Raw genomic sequence first — 22,032 nt, 5'->3', positions numbered from 1 at the left:
GTCACTAGATTGTGTATTAATTGGGAACTTGCCCTGGTATAATCCTTCATGCACTTAAAATTTAAAGCCCAGTTCAGCCTGAGCCTGGCCTGAGGCAAACCCATAGGGGTATTCCCATCCCTGGACTGTCTTGAGGGAAGGAGCACTGCATATGTTACAACCACAAACACAGAGGTGCAATGTCACTAGCCCTGCTGGGAATTTGGGGGCCTCGGGAAAAGTATTTTCCAAGGGGTGGAAAAGCTCGGCTCTTCCCCACTGCCCACCTGGAATGGCCTACCCTTCCTTCTTCCTACCAGAAAGAAAAATGGAGGAGCAGCTCTAGGCTGCTGCCTGTAGTCATTGAGAGCCTTCCTGCCTTCCAGTTACAACTTAAGCTCCTCCATTACATATTACATTTTAAGACACGGAAAAAGAATGCACCACTTTCCTAAGCTCCAACTCTAAAATAAAGTCAGTTCCCTGTCTGAGAGAGGCCACTGAAATGGTCGTACCTCCGAGACATCGGGGGCAGCATGTGAAAGTCACAGACGTACACTAGAAGTGAGTCTTGACTGCATTGTAAAATAGAATCAAGGGAAAATAGAAGGCTAAATTTAATACATTCAGTATCTTTCTAAACTACGCTGTAGACTGTCATTACTTTATAAACTGAATTGCTTCCTGTTCAACCTTACTTTTACAATTTTGTTCAAAAATTCAGCTGCTCGCTGTAACTTTTTGCATTCTCTGGTAAGTTCAGACTTTGATTATACCTCTGTTCAGTTTCCCTGCTGAAACCACCTTCTACTTGCAACTCTTCCCTTTCGTAACACTGGGAAGAGTACCAGCTACTCATTTTTATAAAGGCCTCCTTGTGCCGAAGTATCTCAAGATGGGTTCACGGCCACCTTTTCCAAGTTGGAACCGTTCTCCTTTGGCCCTGGCGATCTCTGAGTATGTCAGGCACTGCAGGGTTTTTTTAATCCATTTGTTTATTTGTCTTTAAGGGTCATTTCGGGATGGGGAGGAGGGAGAGGGAAAGCAGCCCATAAAAGGCAAACCCAAAAGTTTGGGAATTGTTCTAAGACCACTTTCTCCGTGTGAACTATTCTTTTTAATAGCACTTGACCTACATACTATTTTAAGGGAAAGTATGGAATCATGTTGCTTAAAGGCAAAATGCAGCTCAGTAAATCCCAGTACACCTAGCTATATGTGTGCAGGGACACACCTTAAAAAACATAAGAACAAGAATATGTGTGTATATATAAATATATATGCTTTCATATTTTCCATAGATTAATATGCTAAAATATTAAACCTGGGTGAGTATAAATTTGACTTTTTAATCTAATAAAATTTCACCTAATTTTTTAAAATTTTAATGAGACAATTCTCAGTGTGAGAATCAAGCTCTCAGTAAAAAAAGATTTGGAAAATCAATAAAAATGAACACAAGTACTCTTGCATAATATGGGCATTTATCACATGTATGGTTGTTTTCCTTTCTTACAATGTGAGTTAGTCTTCATGACTAAACACTACATCCAAAGATTGAATTATCAATACTGAAAAAGTAGGGTACTCAAATACTTTATACATATTATGTTAATAGAAATGTATTCAGTTCAATCTCCAAACAGGGTTTTCTAAAATTAAATATTGTATATATTTTGCTTGAAGACGACAGTATTAACGGAATGGAAGTTTAGCAAATCAATTTTGATGACATATATTTTTGTATGAAAGGTGGTTTACATTTCAGTAAAAAAAATGGACAATAAAATACCTTTTGCCAATACAGTTTGAAGTCTTTTCAATCACAAATGAATGGAAAAGTTGTATAGTAGTATATACCTCGGCAGACTTGTTGATCCTGATAAAAAAAAATTATAGATTAAAGATGTAGGAATTTGATTTAGTGGTAGCCAATGACTTACGGTTTCTCAGCACTAATCTGTGACCTCAGTTCAGTCCTCCCACAGAGAGGAAACCGCATTTACGATACATTAGAGAAAGTTAAAAAAGTTCAAAGTGGACAGTGATCTGTTGCTGGCACGGCCTGTTTCAGGACCACAGAAGAACTACAATAGACAAAAACACATTTTTTTTCCAAATTTAGCAATAAGAAACGCAGATCATTTTAAAAAAGACGAATGCAAACAAGTCATACATAGTATTTATTTATAAAGAAGTTACAACACTAAAAAACACATTGATAACCAGTGTTTCAACATTGAGTGCGGGACCTAAAAAAGTTCAAGGATCCAAACCAATTAGGATTGTAGTAATGCTTTTTGCCAGGTTGCATTTCTGCAGGGAATGCTGAAATACAAGAATTTACAGATGTAATATTCCTTAAGGAATAGTGTATCAAATATAGTCCGTAACTTCCAAATCAATACATAAAAAAACCATCGTTTAAATATTTCCTGTTTAGCCCCTTGCGAGATCTTATTGCTGTTTCAAATAAAGTCACACTTTTTTAAATTTGGAGATCAAATACTGTAGTGCTTCTGAACCTTTCTTTTTTCAAACACTGGAAACAATTTTTTTTTTTTTAATCAAAATGAGACGACAACAAATTAGAAGCAGAGTGGCCTACTGGGAGTCAGAGGACCTGGGTTCTAATCCTGGCTCTGCCACTTGTTGCTGTGTGGCTTTGGGCAAGTCGCAGTTTCTCTGTGCCTCCCTTAACTCATTTGCAAAAAAAATGGGGATTAAGACTGTGAGCCCTGTGTGGGACAGCAGCTGTCCATCCTGATTATCCTGTACCTACCCCGGCGCTTAGTACAGTGCCTGGCACACAGTAAGCGCTTAACAAAAACCATTAAAAACAAACAGCTTAAGGCAGTTTAAAGGAAAACGTATGCAGCTTAATAGGCAATTCAACACTGGGATTTGTTTTATGTTTTTCCCCGTCTAAAACCTGTACTAGTACTTTCCCCATCTCTCTCTACTACCAAGGGAATAAAATGATTTTCCATGAATATAATCTGACTACAGTAATTAGAACACAAAACGAGGGGGGAAGAGAGGGGAAGGGAGAAAGAAATGTTGCTTAAATACTTTGAAACAAGGCTAACACTTTCCCAGTCACTACAAGGGGAAATCTTTTGAATTACTAGTTCCTGAACAGACTAGATTCATTGGCCATGTTCCAGAGGGCAGCAGTAGAATTTAATTTCACAATACATGAAAAAAAAAATATAGTGACATCCACTGTATTTTGAATAAGCACCTCCCCAAATTAACCTAGGATGATTTATCACCAATTTGAATCAGCTTTTTTTTTTTTTTTTGCAGTTCTTCCATTTCTCATGCGTTAGGCAATGTCAAAGGTTCTGTGGTGGTCTCCGTCTTCTTCGGAATCATCCTCTGAAGCTGTTGAAAGAACGTGATATAATTAATGTCCAAAGACAACAGAATTAATGACTTCGAAAATATTCCAAATCCAAAATGCGGCCAAATTCAGAATGTTCAAAAACATCACAATGCGGTTTACAGAGGTCTCCTAAAAAAGTAAAAAAAAATTTATAAACCCCACCATATATAGATTACTTTTTACAAGCTAGAGGAAAGGTACATTTCAACAAGATTGAGCTCATCTGAATAAGAACGGGAGGGAAAAGTGACAGTTCAGGTGCAAACAGGTGAGTGATTAGGTGACCTAATAAAGGGTTCTAAAGAATGCCCTGTGAGCAACACTACGACGAATAAGGAATATCGTGCCATTTAATGATGAATCCGAAGATGAAAATAGTTTTTACTGAGGATGTGTGCCAGGAAGGTTCCCATATCCAGTTGTTTTTCTTGTGCAAAAAGATTGGAATCAAATTACGGTAACCACAGTGGAAGTTGTAGACCAAATAGATAAATTAGACACAAATAAATCACAGGTGTCATCCACCTCAGAAATTCTGTAGGAACCTGGTAGGACAAATGTAATTTATAACAATAATAATAATAATAATGGCATTTACTAAGCGCTTACCATGTGCAAAGCACTGTTCTAAGCGCTGGGGAGGTTACAAGGTGATCAAGTTGTCCCACAGGGGGCTCACAGTCTTCATCCCCATTTTCCAGATGAGGGAACTGAGGCACAGAGAAGTGAAGTGACTTGCCCAAAGTCACACAGCTGACAATTCGCGGAGCAGGGATTCGAACCCATGACCTCTGACTCCAAAGCCCTGGCTGTTTCCACTAAGCCACTCTGCTTCTCTATTTATCTTGAGCCATGGTCACTGTACTGGAGGAGTGCCAGCCGATGGAACTCCCCCTGCATTGGAACAGCTCAAGAGTTGAATGGACATCTATCAGTAAATCTCACTTTTGGGCCTGACAGATTGGTAAAAATCACACTCAGGACCAGTAAGCAGTTAGTCTGACAGCCTGTGGGGAGAATGGGTCAATAAGGATGTGGCCTGAGGAAATCGGTGAACCTACTATTTTTAGGTTTTGTTTTATAATATTAAGTTCCACACAAAAGACCAAAGGATGGCTTCAAATAGTGGACAGAACTTGTCATTATCCTTTACCTTTTAGGATAGCACACTACTATGTTTATCCAAAGGAAGTACATCCCCATCTACCTATTCCCATTTTACAGATGAGGTAACTGAGGCCCAGAGAAGTGAAGTGACTTAGCCCTGGTCACACAGCAGACAGGTGGCTGATCCGGGACTAGAACCCAGGTCCTTCTGACTCCCGGGCTCTGGCCACTAGGCCACTATCCGCTGTGTGACTTTGGGCAAGTCGCTTCACTTCTCTGGGCCTCAGTTCCCTCATCTGTCAAATGGGGATGAAGACTGTGAGCCCCCCGCAGGACCTGATCCCCTTGTAACCTCCCCAGTGCTTAGAACAGTGCTTTGCACATAGTAAGCGCTTAATATCATCATCATCATCAATCGTATTTATTGAGCGCTTACTGTGTGTAGAGCACTGTCCTACGTGCTTGGGAAGTACAAGTTGGCAACACATAGAGATAGTCCCTACCCAACAGTGGGCTCACAGTCTAAAATAAATTAATATTTATTAATATTAATAGTCTATATATTAAAAGTCTATATATATATAAGTCTATATATAAAATATTAATAAAGTCTAATTAATAAATGCCATTATTATTATTACCTAAGAACATCTACTGTTAATTGAAGGTGACAGGTTCAAAACAGAAGAAAGACCCTTCTTTCCCCATCGTGGGGGATAAAGGAGTGATAGGGACAGACCGAAAACTGGACCGGATGGCCAATGGTCTGACCCAGGATGGCATTTCTTATGGTCTTATGTTCTTGAATTTGATCTCTTGAAAGTACACTTATTTAAACTAAAACACCATTGAGGAATTAAGGAATATTAGAAGTTGAGCCTGTCTAGAGACAGGATGGTGCGGTGTACGGAGAAATGGCTTGTGGGCGACGGACACCATGAGTACTACAGTCACAAATTTTCCTTAATGAGCTTCCGACACTGCAAACCCCATGTTTTATGAGAACTGGTCATAATCAGGGGTTACGTGAGGTTGGTGAGGAAAAAAATTTTAGTTTAGGGGTATGATGGATCACATAGGGAGGGCAGCCTAAAACGTATACTTCATATTAAATTAGATGTATCTTTCCCAGTGACAGAAATGTAAAGTTCCATCATTTATTGAATGCCGCTGAAAAAACAAACAAAAAAAAAGGTCTAGCTGATTTTCCTAACCCTCAAAAGAGATGAGTTGGAGATAGTGAGGTAGCAGGACTAAAAACCCCAAATAGGGAAGTCAAACCAGGATGTCCACAAATGTAAAGTTCCATCATTTATTGAATGCTGCTGAAAAAACAACAAAAAAAGGTCTAGCTGATTTTCCTAACCCTCAAAAAGATGAGTTGGAGATAGTGAGGTAGCAGGACTAAAAACCCCAAATAGGGAAGTCAAACCAGGATGTCCACTAATTTTTTTTTAGCAAGCTGGCTGAATCAATAGTGAAGGAAAGATGAATAAGTATAGACTACATGTACCGTATGTTTTTCAAGAAGGGATGCAGAAAATAGATTTGCCAAGAACATCACACTGTTACACTTTCCACAGATATGGATGGGGGGGTGCATGCACTCTTTTTTTCTGGTAAATTTAATTCCGGAACCTTTTTTTTTAGAAAATCGCAGAATCAAAAATTGGGTTATGGGAGAGACAGGGGAAAGGGAGGGAAAAGGAAGAAGAGGAGCAGGTGCTGCCTGATCTTGTTTGTACTTCCCAAGCGCTTAGTACAGTGCTCTGCACACAGTAAGCGCTCAATAAATACGATTGATTGATTGATTGATCTTGTTGCTTGCATATCAGAGATGTGCACAAATGCACAAACTTTCAACTTTAAGAAAATAAGACATACTGACCCTGCTGTCAGTATACTGTCTGCTCCAGCGTGAACCTATTTACCAGGAGAGGGTGGGAGGGTTGGCGGGTGGAAAGGGTTTATGAAAGAATCATTTAACAATGTGGAGTCTTGGGGATTAAAATGAACCTGCTCAACCTGCATTCAACAAGACGCCTTTAATTATTTTTATTAATCATACCTTCCTATTCCTTACACTAAACACATTTCTGTAAGACTTTATATCCTAGACTGAATCCCGTGTGTATATTTCCCTTGCTTTCAATAAAGTAGTCCAGCTTCAAGGTTACACTCATTCATTTAAATCCATTATTGTCTTAAGATAAATTAAATACAAAATTCCTCTAACATGTGAGATGCTATACTGCATCAAAAAAAGGAATTTCTTGTGCCCCGTCACAGATTTACCCAGTAACGGCGGAAAAAATTTCCAACTGGGCCAGGGACTTCCGACTTGAAGTTCAAATTCATACTGCACTGACCTTTGCCACAATGTGACTTTCTGACTGTCCTGCAAACTGAATTTGTCAAATTACTCCTGCCAGCATCACTTACAGGGCAGGAAAATTTCACTTTGGCACAGAAATAAAATGGGAAAAGTCACAGCTCTCACTCCTTGAGAACCCAGTGTGAATTGACCCTGAACTTTGCCTACATTCCCTCCCTCCCTCCACTCCAATTACCCTGCTCCTAGATGAGTGATATTTGGGAATTGATTGGGGTTGCGTGGCTTGTTGGATAACTGAAAAAATGCATGGGTCATCTTTATTACATGAAGCTATCCATCAATGAAAAATATAGCATGAATTTTGATTTTCTAAACTCTGACTTAGTTCTTTCGCTGAAAAATAGGAAGCAAAAATTTGGGATAAACAGCCATTATTCAGAATTGGCTACCCCAAGTTTTAAGACCAGTTTTGTCTGATATTCTTCTAGATGATTTGGAGAGGGAATATGCAGGGAAACCTTCAGGTTTGAGGTAGAACCTGAGGCCTTCTGTGTGGTGCTTATGGGACCAAACTTCAGAAACCCAATCAATAATATCTACAAAGAAATCAAATGGCCACCATTACACCATGTCATTTTATGGAAAAGATTTCCATATCAGCCAATAAATAATTCACTATTCCAAGGATTTCAATCTACCAACCCAAAACTGCCAAACATTTATTTGTCCAGGGTATGCATAAAATCCTCCCAATACTTGGCTAAAAGATCACTCATTAGGATGATATTAGGCCAATATTTAACCTCAAACTCCTGAGATACTAGTGTAACGTAAAAAGCATTAGTTAAAATGACAATTCAATTTCATTAGCACCAGTACCCACTTTCAAATTCCAGAAATCTAAATCAAGTGAACCCGTAGACCCTTCTTGCAGCTTATGAAAGTATGTCAAGCCAGACAAACCGCTGTGGTTTGTCAATTATGTAATATGCTCTCTAAAAGGAACAGTGAAATTTTCTTTCTGTTGGTTTAATTGCAAAAATAAATTCAATACAACTGGGGATGGGAAATGCCACCTACTTTCGAGATCTTCCATATGTGCCTGAAGCGTTCTCGCAAGGTTAATAAACTAGAAACAATGCAGAAAGAAATACAGTAGTTTAAATATTGAAAATGGATCTGTAGAGAGGTTCAGTACAGGAGGTTCATTTTTTTCTTTAACAAAACTGTTAATCATTAATTCAGGCCCTTAGAGCTCTCGCTCTGACAATTCTCTTGACAGCCACAAAACATACAAACCCACTAGGATTTACATTTTCAAAACTAAAATCCAGCGAGAACGTGAATATTCACTTCTTCAAAACCCGTTTTCCACTCAATGCTTTGCATTGTGTTAGCTGGACTGGGGGCTGCTCATCCCGATCGGTGCTAGTCCACCCTTTGTCAAGTACATTTTTTTCCAGAGATTTGCTATTCTGCAACCTGAGAGTTAAAAATAGCGCGGTTTGAACTAGATAGCCTCACGCTAGTTAGTGCAGAACTAAACGCTCAATTTGAAATAACGCAACATAAGTAATTAAATGTTTTTTGATACAATGTAACATCAAAAACCATTTTCCATTATTTATCTAGGATTCGATGTTTCCCTATTCCTTCTCCAAATTCTCTCTACTGTGGGACTGATTTAATAAGTAAACATTCAAAATAAAGCTAAAGATGTAAGAACAGTTCTGTTTTTCGACAATAGGGAGCTCTTGGGAATACTGATTTCTCTTTTTAAAAATAAGAGCTCAATGTACAGGCTCTGTGCCTTTGCTACGGGCAGATAGAAGATGTTTGTTCAAATTCCAGGACCATGGGTACATCACCAGGACTCCTCTACTTTCTCACTAATGTAACAGGTAGATTAGGCATTTTCCTTAACAACCTCATCCAGGGATAATTTAATGAGGCGCATGGTCTAAAAAATCTCCGAGCAGGTCAGAGGTTGGTGCTTTTTGACATGAGACAGACTCTAAGTTCGTCCTCTAGACCTTAAGCTCTTTATGGGCAAGGGACGTTTCTGCTAATTATATTGTAGTGTACTCTTCCAAGCGCTTAGTACAGTGCTCTGGGCAGTAAGCACTCAATGCAATTGACTGAGATGGTACAGTATTACTGATATAACAATATTCACTCTCAAATCAGAATGCTCTCATTGCTGCTCACGCTTGTTCAGCTTGAAAAAATCATAAAAATACTCATTCCATATTTGAGCAATGGCTTAAACAAAGATGAGCTGGAACAGTCAACTCCTAATTCAGTAGAAAGACTTAAGGGCTATGTTTTAAACATTTCATGACAAGTTGTCAGTACTTCATTCAGTGCAATGAATGAAAATAAAGGGTGTGAAATTTTTTGTGCACGATGTGGCCTAGTGGAGAAACCTCCAAGAAGCAAAAAACTAAGTATCTAGTGCTAACTTTGAGGGGGGGGAGGGAGAAAGGAAGAGAAAGGGAAGAATGGTCTCTTTGGTATTTCAAAATTCTTTTGAAGGGGTGGCCTAGGTAATCCAGAGCCTATTTCTCTTCCCTGGATATTCATGGCACTACTTGGATTTAAACAAAAAATGAGATGCTACTATTGTTGAAGAAATAGAAAAATAAGCTTTGGATTTTTGTGAAGTGAATAGTTTATATGAAAATTATTTATGCTAATTTAAAGTAAATCATGCAAAAGCCACAGGCCAAATCAGCCTGCAGGCACATAAGAATTTTTAACATGAACTAAAAATGTCACTCACAGCTCTAATACTGTACTTCCACCTACTGATGTTAATTCTGGCTGATGTATTAGCACAGGAGCATTTGTAATCATGCGTGTAAAGAGCTAGTGAAAATTCCACGGGCAGTGGGGCATTTTTGACTATATCTGTAAGGTTTTGTCAAGACTCTTTGATTAGAACATTTTTTTTTGACAATCTAAGAAATCTTTAAAAAAACCTAAAGTTTCATACTATATATCATCAACAGAGCTATAGGTTGAATATGGGAACTCGTATTTGATTTTCAGGTCTGAAATAAAGAATAAAATATTGGTACTCTCTATAATAGTCCTTTTACCCTCATTTCAAAGCCAAAATATTCCAATCCTTTGATCTAATAGAAGCATTACTTTTCTTTTTCTGAGAAATATTTTAGAATTAATCATTTTATAGGCAGCAGACATAAAAAATGTCTTTTTTTAAAAATTTACTTAGCACTTCAAGGAAGAATTTTCTCTCAAAGAAATTTCTCCCTGGGCAAGAATCCCCCCCCTCCACCTTCTCTGCCCTAACATTACTTACCCGGACATGTGTGCTAGCTTCACTTGCAGTTCCCAACATGTCTGAAAAACGTTGCTCGCATAAGTGCAATAACACAACTAGGTACAGACCAGAACTGATAAATTCATACTCTGCCTTGAATGAAAAAGGGAAGGAAAAAAAAAAGAAAGGAAACATCAGTCACATATAGTTCTGGGAGAATCAAGACAGATGCACAGTCAATACTGCTCATGCCCACTGGTAATTTTTGCAAGATACCCATCCCAGGCAGCTCTAGTGAGGGACAAACCGCAGTTGTTCATTGTTCCCTTGGGGGAATCTAATTCAAATCTCCATAATTATTTGTTGTGGGAGAAAAGCGAGAAAGCACAGGTAAGCCCTGAAACTAGACAAGTTTCTCTATGCAAAGATACATGAAGGCTTCTCAACACACTGGTTGAAATAAATCCAATTAGATGTTAATAGTGGTATACTTTTTTACTTTGTTCTAACAATTTGTTTAGGAGTTTCTAAGACAATAAAAGGCTTCAAAACTAAGTTATTTCATATGGAAAAAATGCCTTGGTTCACTGACATCATTTTTCAGCACATCATTACAAATCTGGGAATCAAACCATCTCTAAAAGTGGACTGCAACTAACAAAAATGGGTGACTGGCTATGTGAGATTTGAAACCACGTTTCACAAAATATGGAAGGTTCAAAGCACAGGGAAGCTTAAGATTACATTAGGGAAAGAGACTGTTTAAGAACAGCATTCTGTTAAGCAGGACATTGACCACAACTGGATTTTTCCTCCAAAGTTATCCTCCAAACACTGTACAGACACTTACCAATTAGGCAAAATATACTAACTTGTTCATTTGCATGTGCCCTATAGAGTTCATGAATATCAAAATCTTCCAGGTTAAGTTGCAGCTTCTCTTTACAGAGCTCACAGGTGGTTACTGCTTCCAAAGACGAACCTGGTGGAAGAATGAGGATACAAGGTCATCACAGTCCGTTTTCCTAAAGTTTTATGACAACCGTACTACCTAGAGCACAGATCAGAAAAATCAGATAATAGTGCTCAAAGGAGTATATTAACATTTCTTCTCATTAGTTGCACGGTTGCCAGGTGGGATGGTGCATACTGATGGCAAAGTCTGGAGGCACCCCGCAATTAAGAATTTGATCAACTTATTGCAACACGCTGACCCTCGATCTTAGGGCTAATGAAAGAAGACAGCTCGGGGCCACTCCTCTCCCGGCGATGCCCACCCTGTTCCTCCTAGCCACCACACTTGAGGCTTCAGTTCCCAACCCGGGCTTCAGATCGGGCATGGGTTAGCTGCTATTCTTTACAGAGCTGAGAGCTGCGAGGATCTAAATGGAGGGGTGGTAATATGCAGGGCAGACCAAAATGAGAAAGTGGTTCCATTTTCAGCCACAATGAATAGGGAAAACCTCTTAGCAAGAAACATGAATAACTCCTTTAGTACACAACTACGGGAGGTGAGGAGCTAAGGCGGAGAATAAGTCGGACATATACGGGAGACCTATGGGACAGAAAAATGAGCTGCACTGTGTTGGCCTTTCCATTTATTACGGAACGTAAGCTTCCTATGGGCAGGGAGCATATCACTTCTTCAATCTGTGCTTCCCAAACAGAACAGTGCACTACACCAAGTGAACAATCATAAATATTATAACTTCTAGAAGAAATAACAGCAGCCAAAATTTGTAAGACTTCAGAGTTCAGGAGGAGAAATCTGGATGGAAAAAATCCATCTCTGAAATTAATATTGTGCATATTTTACAGAAGGCCCTCACAGTCAAAGAGTTTAAGAGCTACCAAAAGCTAATCTGAGTGGGAGTATAAGATAATTATTTCTCCCAAACCCTATGAATAGCTGGAAAAAACACACGGGCATTTTTCCACGATTTTATTGTGACCCAGGTTCCTATTCTGCATTCTGGGTCAATCATTTGGGGCTGGGCCACACCCAATGAGTAAGTGGGGCTGTGTCTGGCTTGCTGCTAGTTGTTTTTTTCTTAGCCCAGTGTGAGTGCACCTAACCTGACTTAAGAGGAAGAGGAAGAGGAAAAGGAGGGAGAGAGAGAGAAGGAACAACTTTTAGGACTCAAGCATGGAGAATGATAGGCTAAGTCAACTGTTCCAGCTGAAAAGCCTGCCGGAAATTCTACTTTGTACTCTCAATCTGGGCAGTGGTCCAAGGCCCAAGGTGTTAAGAAGAACAGGCGACGTTCCAACCTCGTCCGAGTCACTTCCCCACAGATTGGGCCACGGCCTGCTCAGCCCTTGTCAACAGAGCCCAACATTTTGTAGTCAAAAGGACAGAAAACAGAACAGGTTATTACTAATTCTGGAATACAAGCAAAGTGTTGTCTTTAGAGAACAGTGTGGTCTACAGGAAACAGCACACGCCCGAGAGTCAGAGAAACTGGGTTCTACTACTGTCTCTACCACTTGCCTGCTGTGTAACCTTGGGTAAAATCACTCAAGTTACCTGGGCCTCAGTTTATCTGTAAAATGCAGACTGAAAAACCTGTTCTCCTATTTAGGGCCCTGTCTGACCTAAATACATTATATCTACCCTAACAATAATACTACTGATATTTATTAGGTGCTTAATATGTGTCAAGCACTGCTGTAAGCACTGGGATAGGTACAAGTTAATCAAGCCAGACACAGTCCCTGTTTCCCCAGGGGGTTCACACTCTAAGTAGGAGGGAGAACAATTACTGGATCCCCATTTCATGGATGAGAAAAACTGAGACCCAGAAAAGCAAAATGTGTTGCCCAAGGTCACCCGGTAGCCAAGAGGCAGAGATGGGATTAGAACCCAGGTCCTCTGACTCCAGGCCCATACTCTTTCCACTAGGCCACACTGCAGGAGGATAACTACAGAAGTTACTGCTTAGGTAATGGGGTTTATAGGATGTGTACATAAGTGCCCCCTCAAAATGAGGGGAGAACCTCGGGGAGCCCAGCCCACTGCAGATACTGGGGCTCTGCCCCCCGAGCCCTTAGTTCAGCATTTGACATATAGTAAGAACTTAAATACCATAATTATTATACTTATTGCCTTTAAGTGATTAAATCTTACCAGAGTTAATCTTGGCCTGTAGCCATTTTTTCATACATTCCTGGTGAACGTACTGCAAACTTCCAGTACATTTGCAAGGCTCTATAAGAAGGTTAGAAGAAGAGGCAGCCGCCATCTGGCAAATTCGACATAAATCACCTTCTTCTTCTTCGGAGTCTTCTAAGAGAAGGCTGGGCAGGAAAGAAATGTATGAATCGAGTTGGCGATGAGCACATTTGGACTATAAAATTCAACTATGTCTGAATAGAACAAAATTTCTGGAAATATTTCCTCAGATTCTAGAATTAGTCTATAAAAAATGCAATTAAATGGTTGCATGAGGATAGTACAGCCTTAATTATCTTGCCAATGGCCCTTTGTATAAAACTGAGAGAGAGGATATGATGGATTAACCTGTTCCTAAGGCTGTGTCACATATTCCCTTCTCCTGCAGGGCTTGCTGGCTCAGGGAGACATGTTTTCAAGGCCCTGGATGCTTCCAACAGAGCCACCTTGAATAGGAAGATGGGGAGAACAGAAAACAGCCAGGGCCTACGGATGGCATGCACCACCACTGGAGCCAGAAAACTGAGCAGGATGGACAACTGGTCTGATGGCCTTGTGTATGATCCTAGCCCCACAGGAAAATCGCTGACAAAAGGATCAACGATTAAGTTAATATTTAAAATAGCAGGGACTATTAATTGCCTGCTGCGTGACCTTGGACAAGTCGCTTCATTCATTCATTCAATCAATCGTGTTTATTGAGCGCTTATTGTGTGCGAAGCACCTGTACTACGCGTTTGGGAAGTACAAGTTGGCAACATATAGAGACGGTCCCTACCCAACAACGGGCTCACAGTCTAGAAGGGGGAAACAGACAACAAAACATATTAACAAAAGAAAATAAACAGAATAGTAAATATGTACAAGTAAAATAGAGTAATAAATCTGTACAAACATATATACAGGTGCTGTGGGGAGGGGAAGGAGGTAGGGTGGGGGGGGTGGGGGGAAAGGAAGGAGGGGGCTCAGTCTGGGAAGGCCTCCTGGAGGAGGTGAGCTCTCAGTAGGGCTTTGAAGGGAGGAAGAGAGCTAGCTTGGTGGATGGGCAGAGGGAGGGCATTCCTGGCCTGGGGAGGACGTGGGCCGGGGGTCAATGGCGGGACAGGTGAGAACGAGGCCCATTGAGGAGGTTAGCGGCAGAGGAGCGGAGGGTGCGGGCTGGGCTGGAGAAGGAAAGAAGGGAAGTGAGGTAGGAGGGGGTGAGGTGATGGACAGCCTTGAAGCCGAGAGCGAGAAGTTTTTGCCTGATGCGTAGGTTGACTGGTAGCCACTGGAGATATTGGAGGAGGGGAGTAACATGCCCAGAGGGTTTCTGCACAAAGATGATCTGGGCAGCAGAATGAAGTATAGACTGAAGTGGGGAGAGACAGGAGGATGGGAGATCAGAGAGGAGGCTGATGCAGTAATCCAGTCGGGATAGGATGAGAGATTGAACCAGCAGGGCAGCGGTTTGGATGGAGAGGAAAGGGCGGATCTTGGCGATGTTGTGGAGGTGAGACCGGCAGGTTTTGGTGACGGATTGGATGTGAGGGGTGAACGAGAGAGCAGAGTCGAGAATGACACCAAGGTTGCGGGCTTGTGAGACGGGAAGGATGGTAGTGCCGTCTAGAGTGATGGCAAAGTCAGGGAGAGGGCAGGGTTTGGGAGGGAAGATAAGGGAATTCAGTCTAGATAAGGAGTTCAGTCTTGGACATACTGAGTTTTAGATGGCGGGCAGACATCCAGATGGAGATGTCTTGAAGGCAGGAGGAGACACAAGCCTGAAGGGAGGGAGAGAGAGCAGGGGCAGAGATGTAGATTTGGGTGTCATCAGCGTAGAGATGATAGTTGAAGCCCTGGGAGCGAATGAGTTCACCAAGGGAGTGAGTGTAGACAGAGAACAGAAGGGGACCAAGAACTGACCCTTGAGGAACCCTTACAGTAAGGGGATGGGAAGAGGAGCCCGTAAAGGAGACTGAGAATGAACAGCCGGAGAGATAAGAGGAGAAGGAGGAGAGGACGGAGTCTGTGAAGCCAAGGTTGGATAGTGTGTTGAGGAGAAGGGGGTGGTCCACAGTGTCAAAGGCAGCTGAGAAGTCGAGGAAGATTAGGATAGAGTAGGAGCCGTGGGATTTGGCAAGCAGGAGGTCATTGGTGACCTCTGAGAGGGCAGTTTCCATGGAATGTAGGGGACGGAAGCCAGATTGGAAGGGGTCGAGGAGAGAGTTGGCTTTGAGGAATTAGAGGCAGCGGGTGTAGACACTTGTTCAAGGAGTTTGGAAAGGAATGGTAGGAGGGAGATAGGGCCATAACTGGAAGGGGAGGTGGGGTAAAGAGAGGGGTTTTTTTAGGATGGGGGAGATGTAGGCATGTTTGAAAGCAGAGGGGAAGGAACCAGTGGAGAGTGAGTGGTTGAAGATGGAAGTTAAGGAGGGGAGGAGGAACGGGGCGAGAGATTTCATAAGATGAGAGGGAATGGGGTCAGAAGCACAGGTGGCCGGAGTAGCACTTGAGAGGGTGCCTCAGTTTCCTCACCTGTAAAATGGGACTCAATACCTGTTCTCCCTCTTATTTAAACCGTGATCCCCAAGTGAGGCAGAGGCTGGGTCTGCCCTGATTACCTTGTATTTATCCCAGTGCTTAGTGCTTGGCACACAGTAACACTTAATGAATACCTCAAGCATTATCATTATTGTTCACTTATTCGATCGTACTATATCAAGCACTTACTGTGTGCAGAGCACTGTACTAAATGCTTGGGAAAGTACATACAACAACAATGACAATCCCTGCCCGCAGCGAGCTCACAGTATAGACGGAGTATTATTATTACTATTAATATTAACGACTTGATGATCATCATCCTCTTCAAATAAAGACCTTTATTTTCTGGATCAACAGGCAAGCAGGCTGGAATAGACTTCCTTCACTGTGATTTGCCTCAAATCACTCCTCAGTTAGATGGGGTAAAAAGGCTTCAAGGGTGCTGCCAGACGTATTCCAAACTATAACCCTGCATCCTTTAACACATTTATGAAGTAATTCAGTAAAATAGCTCTGTCTTGGGAATGATTGGGGGCCTTCGGCTGCATGCCACTTGAATGTAGTAAAACCTTTTACATTAAAATCAATGCATTTATCCTTCCCCCAGGGGTTTTGAAGGAGTCTCCTACCCCACGATGGAAATAGTGTACTAGTTCTCCCAACTTCCTTCCCAGAAATGCTACTAAACCTAAGCAATTAACACGCTGTTATGCTGTTCATTATAGGCTTTGGAGCAAACACCACAAGGGACAATTCTTTTAACTGAGCATCATGCACTTCTTGTTTTAGTAATTGGAAATGTTTCTTGTTTGAGCAATGAGATTCGTGCAGCTAAGAGGGAGCCAGTAAATGCAAAGGAAAAGGAGAACGATTCTGAGAGAAAGAGAAATCAAGAGGAATCTGAGGCACAATTTGGGAGATGTTGAAGTCAGGGAAAGACAGGAGATAATGAATACCTGCATACTGGGATATCAGCCAAAAAGGTATGCTTGTTACTAAGCACTCTGACAACAATTTGCTTATTTGAGAACACATGGTTAAACAAATATTATTGTTTGACCAAATTTTGAACTGTGTGTTAGAAATGACCAGGGTAGTTTCATCCTAAGAGATAAATAATGTTTTACACGGCTAAAAAATAAGAGTATTTTTTATTCTGGTATGGTCTATTTTCACACCACTGCACAAAAATTTAAAAGAAAGGGGAGGAGTGTGCGGGACTTTGACAATTTCAATTTGACATCTCCTTATTAGTTTAATTGCACCTCTTCAACTCTGAACAGGTGCCAGAGATTTAGCAAATGAAACATTACGAACGCTGCCAATCCAGCTGCATATATTAAATTTGCAGTAGAAATTGCTCAAGTTTATTACAGATACTTAAACTTACAACAATCTCCCCCCACATTAAGGTAGTACGTAAAATCTACAAAGTGATTTACTACTGCCTTAAACTGAAATTTTTTCCAACAGATTATCATTTTAGAACTTTTCTGATCCAAAACTTTGGGATGTCAAACATGATTTTGAATTCTATCCCCTATAAAATGACCATCTGAAATATTACTGAGAAAAAGACTGCCTATCAAGTGCAATTCATTAAGTTTAGAGAATTATACGTTATTACTACAACTCCACAGCATAGAATAAACTGAACGGAATTCAGCATTTTGAGGAGCAAATAAAATACATAATTCCTTTTTTCTAATACTTTAAATGACAAACTGGCATATTCAGAAGGACAAAAGTCACTTTTAGAAATACACATTAAAATAATGGAAAATTTGATAAAGCATCCGCGGCGATTCCTTATTTAGCAATTCTGTTGGAAAGCATTTCTGAAAGTTCTGGTTTATCAGTATGGCTCACCTCCACTAAATTCAGTAAACTTAATTCTGCAGTTTCTTCATTTTATAATAATAATAAGAAGAAGAATAATGGCATTTGTTAAGCACTTACTATGTGCAAGGAACTTTGTGATTATGGGAATATTTCAGGAATGTCAAAGTGATAATATACTGGGATATCCCTGGAACTTTAAGAATACAAGAACAGATTATTTACTCAAACGCTAAAGGGTGGTCAAAATGAACTCTGTGCTTCCGTTCCAATTTCCAGTGTGTGATTTTTATATGACCTTACCTCTCCTTTATTTTCTGCAGCCTTTCAGGATCTCGTGAAGGAGCAGGTTTAGACTTGTCACTCTGTCCGTCGGATGGATTCCAACCTGAGGGAATAATATCTACAGTAATCATGACATTGTCAGAGAGATTGCTTCCCAGGGCAGGGGGGACTGCAAATCGGAATAGGGAGCCAGGAAGAATCCCAGGTATTCCTGGATTTCTTCCACTGTGAGTTAAATCTGGTGTCGACACGGCAGAGGCGGCAGTGCTAGACACTGCGGGTGTTTGCGGTCTGTTGGTAGCAGCCCCGGGGGAACTACTTTGTGCTTCAAGGGAAACTTCTTCACTTGACTCCCTTCGCCTAAAAAGGTGCTGAGATCTTGACGGGATATCAGAGGTAGATGTTCGTGAAGATTCATCTCTTCCTTCTCTTCTCCTCCTGGAGAACAAAGGTGTACATCTATTCCTAATAGAAGAGGATAACCAAGAGCCTGTGTTTCTACTCTCAGACTCTTGCCTGAAGCTTTCACAATCTGCATCAGAGCTATGATTCTGTACCATGGATGGCAAACCCCATCTCCGTCTAAGAAACCTAAATCCCTGAGACGCCTCAGATGTTCTACTGTCTGGAACTTCAGGAGGAGGAGCTGCATTGCTGCTAGACTGTGCAGACGTATGAACTCTTGGAGCAACATATGAACTTTCCGATTCTAATGACCTGGAATTAAAGGAGTCCTGACTAGATCTTCGGGAGAAAAATGTCGATGACATACTAGAAGCTAGGCGAGATAAGAGTTGTCGGGTGGTCCGCCTCCCTTCGGTATCAGTGGATGGTTCACTTAGTGATCTTTGAGATGAACCAGCCCTTTCAGAACTGCTTGTGGAAGGAGGGGCTTCATTTCTGCTTGATACGTGAGTAAACCCTGGTTGTGCACTCCTCTGGGGAGAATCCATTTCCCTGGGAGCAAAGTTAGACCTTGAAGAGCTTCTGTTTGGGTCCCTCAAGTAAATTGAGGGCTGATGTTCAGAAGGCAGTTGGCGGTTCACAGATGACGCATTCAATCTCAGAGTGTTCAGTGAACTCTCTTTAGGTCTTGCTCCCTGTGAATAGGAAGAAGTAACTCTGTCTTGAAGATCTGTTATTAAGACAGACAAAAAAAATAAGGTACATAAATGTTTAGATCAAGTATCTATTGGCCTTTGCATTGTCTTAATGTATTTATGTCATAATTGGCTTCTGTTCTCAGAATTCACTTGGGCTCTGCAAAAAGCAAGTAATGGTTTCTCCAGGGGGAGAAGGAAATGTACTATAAGGAATATCAGCACTGATATTCCTGGGGACAGTTGTAATTTGTAGTTCTAATAGCCCACAAGGATAATCACAGCAGCATTTCACCTGCCATGCCAGCAGGCCTCAGAGATACTAAAAGAAGGGATGTAGGATAATGGTAACAAAATGCACTCAAAGCAGTGATGGATTTACTTTTTAGGGGGTTTATTTCGGGTTCAAGCCAGTCCATTAGAGGACTTGATATTGAGATCTGGGAAAACCACTATCAATCCACAATGCAGAGGGTCTGTGTGTCCACAATTACAGGTTTACTGGTTTTCCCAAAATCACAATCAGTGACAGAATTATGTGCCCCTCAGTTATTGGTCCACACTGATTTGAGCAGAGTAAGACCTCTTTACATTGTTTTAATTTACAATAAAGCCCTAGAAACTGATTTCTGCTCATTCAAACAACGTACAATTCAACTACATACTTATGTAAAGGATATTCATAATAACGAAGTATGAAGTCCCATAAGATTTGTCCCTTCAGTGTTATTATAAAGGTTAACTATATATAGGTATAAAAGAAAAATATAGTTTGACATCGGTAGTGCAATATAGTAATGTAAACATACATGATGAAGAAGTGAAATCACCATTCCGGTGACTATAATCCACTAGATCCGCTCGTCTTTCCTGATTTCTTCTCTCTCTTACTAGTTCAGTTCCCAGCGAACCAAGTATCACGGATGAAGATCTGGGAACTTGACTATGCCTCCAAGAAGAATCTTAAAATCAGAATGAAACATTTTATTCATAGAAAGCTTATTAAAATGGCTAATAAACATTCCAAAGATCAATTCAATTTTCCAAAACGTTAAAAATCAACCATGACGGCAAAGCTTTGGAACAGAGGGAGGCCATTATTTTGGCCTGCAGACTATTTAGACGTTCTGAAAATGGCTGTGGGCTGGCCTAGAGGGAAAAGCCGGGTAGGAGGGAATTAAGATTTCAAAGGCACTGCCACTTCCATTCACTTGTTCCTGGTTCCAAGCCGGCCACAGGCAGAGTCTCAGTATTGTGGCGTGTACTAAGTTACTGCTAGAATGGAGTGGAACTGAACCCACCAGGGCTCAGAGCCAGCCCAAGGTTGGACTGCAGGCTGAGGGCGAGGGGGGGAAAAAATAAATCACCATATGGGCTGGATTTGATTCACCAACCATACTTTGTCCACCCGGATAATGGCTTCGCTTTTGTGGAACTGACCCTGTGGGGACAATTACCCATGTGACCCAATGGTATCAGAACCGGTGCTCTCATTCTTAATTTAGTCCAGTGTTTTCCTATGGGATGTGTGGATTATGGACGCAGGTATACCAATAATAATACCAATGGTTGAAAAGCACCACCCCAGATCCATTTGTTTCCGCTCCTCTCCCGCCAATCCCTCACCGTGGAAGACGCCATCAAAGAGAATTAAGACGTTAAGAGGATTTGGTTGGCAAACATTTCAAGTCACCTGTAGGTATAGTCTTTGGAAGGTTTAGACAGTTAAAACTAAAAAGGATTTTTGGATGTGTAAGATATGAACTAAGATCAACCAGGGTTAGCTTGTTTTTTGTATTCCTATGACGGGGATTGATAGCACAATGTGATATATCCTATTACAGTAAGTTTGTAATGTCCTAATACAAAAAAAACAACCACCACCAAAAAAAAAAACCACCCCACAACATAAATGTAATCAGTCCCGATTGCAGCTGTCCAGAAAACAAGTTTACCCAGTAAGACTGGCAGGGCTACCATTCTTACGATAACAAAAGGAGTGGGTGTAACCAAATGATTATGGTGATAGAGGGAGGAATTTTAGCTTGTAAATGACTCATGGCAAGAGGTTGCATCTTACTTTTCTGTGGCACGTCACCCCAGAACCTACGATAGTGCTTTCTATAAATCAGTGAGGAGCCTGATGATATTCTGATCTCTGAGGAGAGCTGAGGAGCAGTGGAGACCCCAAACCTCTTGGCTCAGGAATGCTATTTTCCCTTCTCACTTCCACAGAGGGTAAAAAAATCTGCAGCTTGGGACATGTACATCCACATAATTGAGAATGGACTATTTAAAAAAAAACCTTTTAATATTCCTAATTCCCAATGCCATTCTCATTAGGGACACATTTTCCTGAACTAGGCAACTCAAGATAACAGTCATAAGGGAAAAATAGCCTTATTAAGTTATTCTCATTTGATCTCAAATCAGAAAAAATGGTACCAAAGCCTTTCCCATACTACTACTCCTACTAACAACAACAAAATAATAATTGTGATATTTCCTAAGTGTTTAATACGTGCCAAGCACTGGGGTAGATTCAGTACAATCGGATTAGTCATAGTTGCTATCCCACGGTGATCTCACAGTCTAAGGAGGGAGAAAAAATATTTTATCTCCGATTCGCAGATGAGGCAGAGAGAAGTTAACTAACTTGCCCAGGGTCACACAGCAGGCAAGCGGTGGAGCCGGAATTAGGACACTCGTCTCCCATCTTCAGGCTTGAGCTGTTTCCACTAGGCCCTACTGCTTCTCTCTCATCCTAATGTCAAGAATAATATTCTGGATGCAAAAGCACCATAATGGACACCGTGTAAAAGGCATACCGATGCATCTCAGTTCAGTGGGTTAGAAGAGGAAAAAAAAGTAAAAGAGCATACCACTAACCTTCTATCTACTTCCATCTCCTCCTTGCTAACATTGTTCTCCCAGCTGAGAACACACCAACCATAAAATCTGAAGGATCACGACTCTCCCCATGTTTAAAGCTCTCCTAAAATTCTACCTCTCCAACAG

At 41.0% G+C, this 22,032-nt stretch overlaps 1 protein-coding gene across 2 annotated transcripts in view; it reads right to left on the bottom strand.

Annotated features, from left to right (window-relative positions):
• Nucleotides 1–2,145: 2,145 nt before the first annotated feature.
• Nucleotides 2,146–22,032, bottom strand: part of MARCHF7 (membrane associated ring-CH-type finger 7) — a 48,905-nt gene continuing 29,018 nt past the window's right edge. For both annotated transcript variants that reach the window (XM_038751059.1, XM_038751058.1), the window contains 7 exons: nucleotides 19,824–19,976; nucleotides 17,933–19,049; nucleotides 13,223–13,392; nucleotides 10,968–11,077; nucleotides 10,135–10,248; nucleotides 7,890–7,938; nucleotides 2,146–3,366 (listed from right to left, as the gene is read on the bottom strand). In XM_038751059.1, the coding sequence (XP_038606987.1) occupies nucleotides 3,308–3,366; nucleotides 7,890–7,938; nucleotides 10,135–10,248; nucleotides 10,968–11,077; nucleotides 13,223–13,392; nucleotides 17,933–19,049; nucleotides 19,824–19,976 (1,772 nt within the window). In that variant the 3' untranslated portion in view covers nucleotides 2,146–3,307. The remainder of the gene's footprint in view (nucleotides 3,367–7,889; nucleotides 7,939–10,134; nucleotides 10,249–10,967; nucleotides 11,078–13,222; nucleotides 13,393–17,932; nucleotides 19,050–19,823; nucleotides 19,977–22,032) is intronic.

Source organism: Tachyglossus aculeatus, chromosome 9 (assembly GCF_015852505.1).
Source record: "Tachyglossus aculeatus isolate mTacAcu1 chromosome 9, mTacAcu1.pri, whole genome shotgun sequence".
Classification (NCBI taxonomy): Eukaryota; Metazoa; Chordata; class Mammalia; order Monotremata; family Tachyglossidae; genus Tachyglossus; species Tachyglossus aculeatus.
The sequence above is the reverse complement of the archived record's forward strand: the minus strand, read 5'-3'. Positions and strand labels throughout refer to the sequence as shown.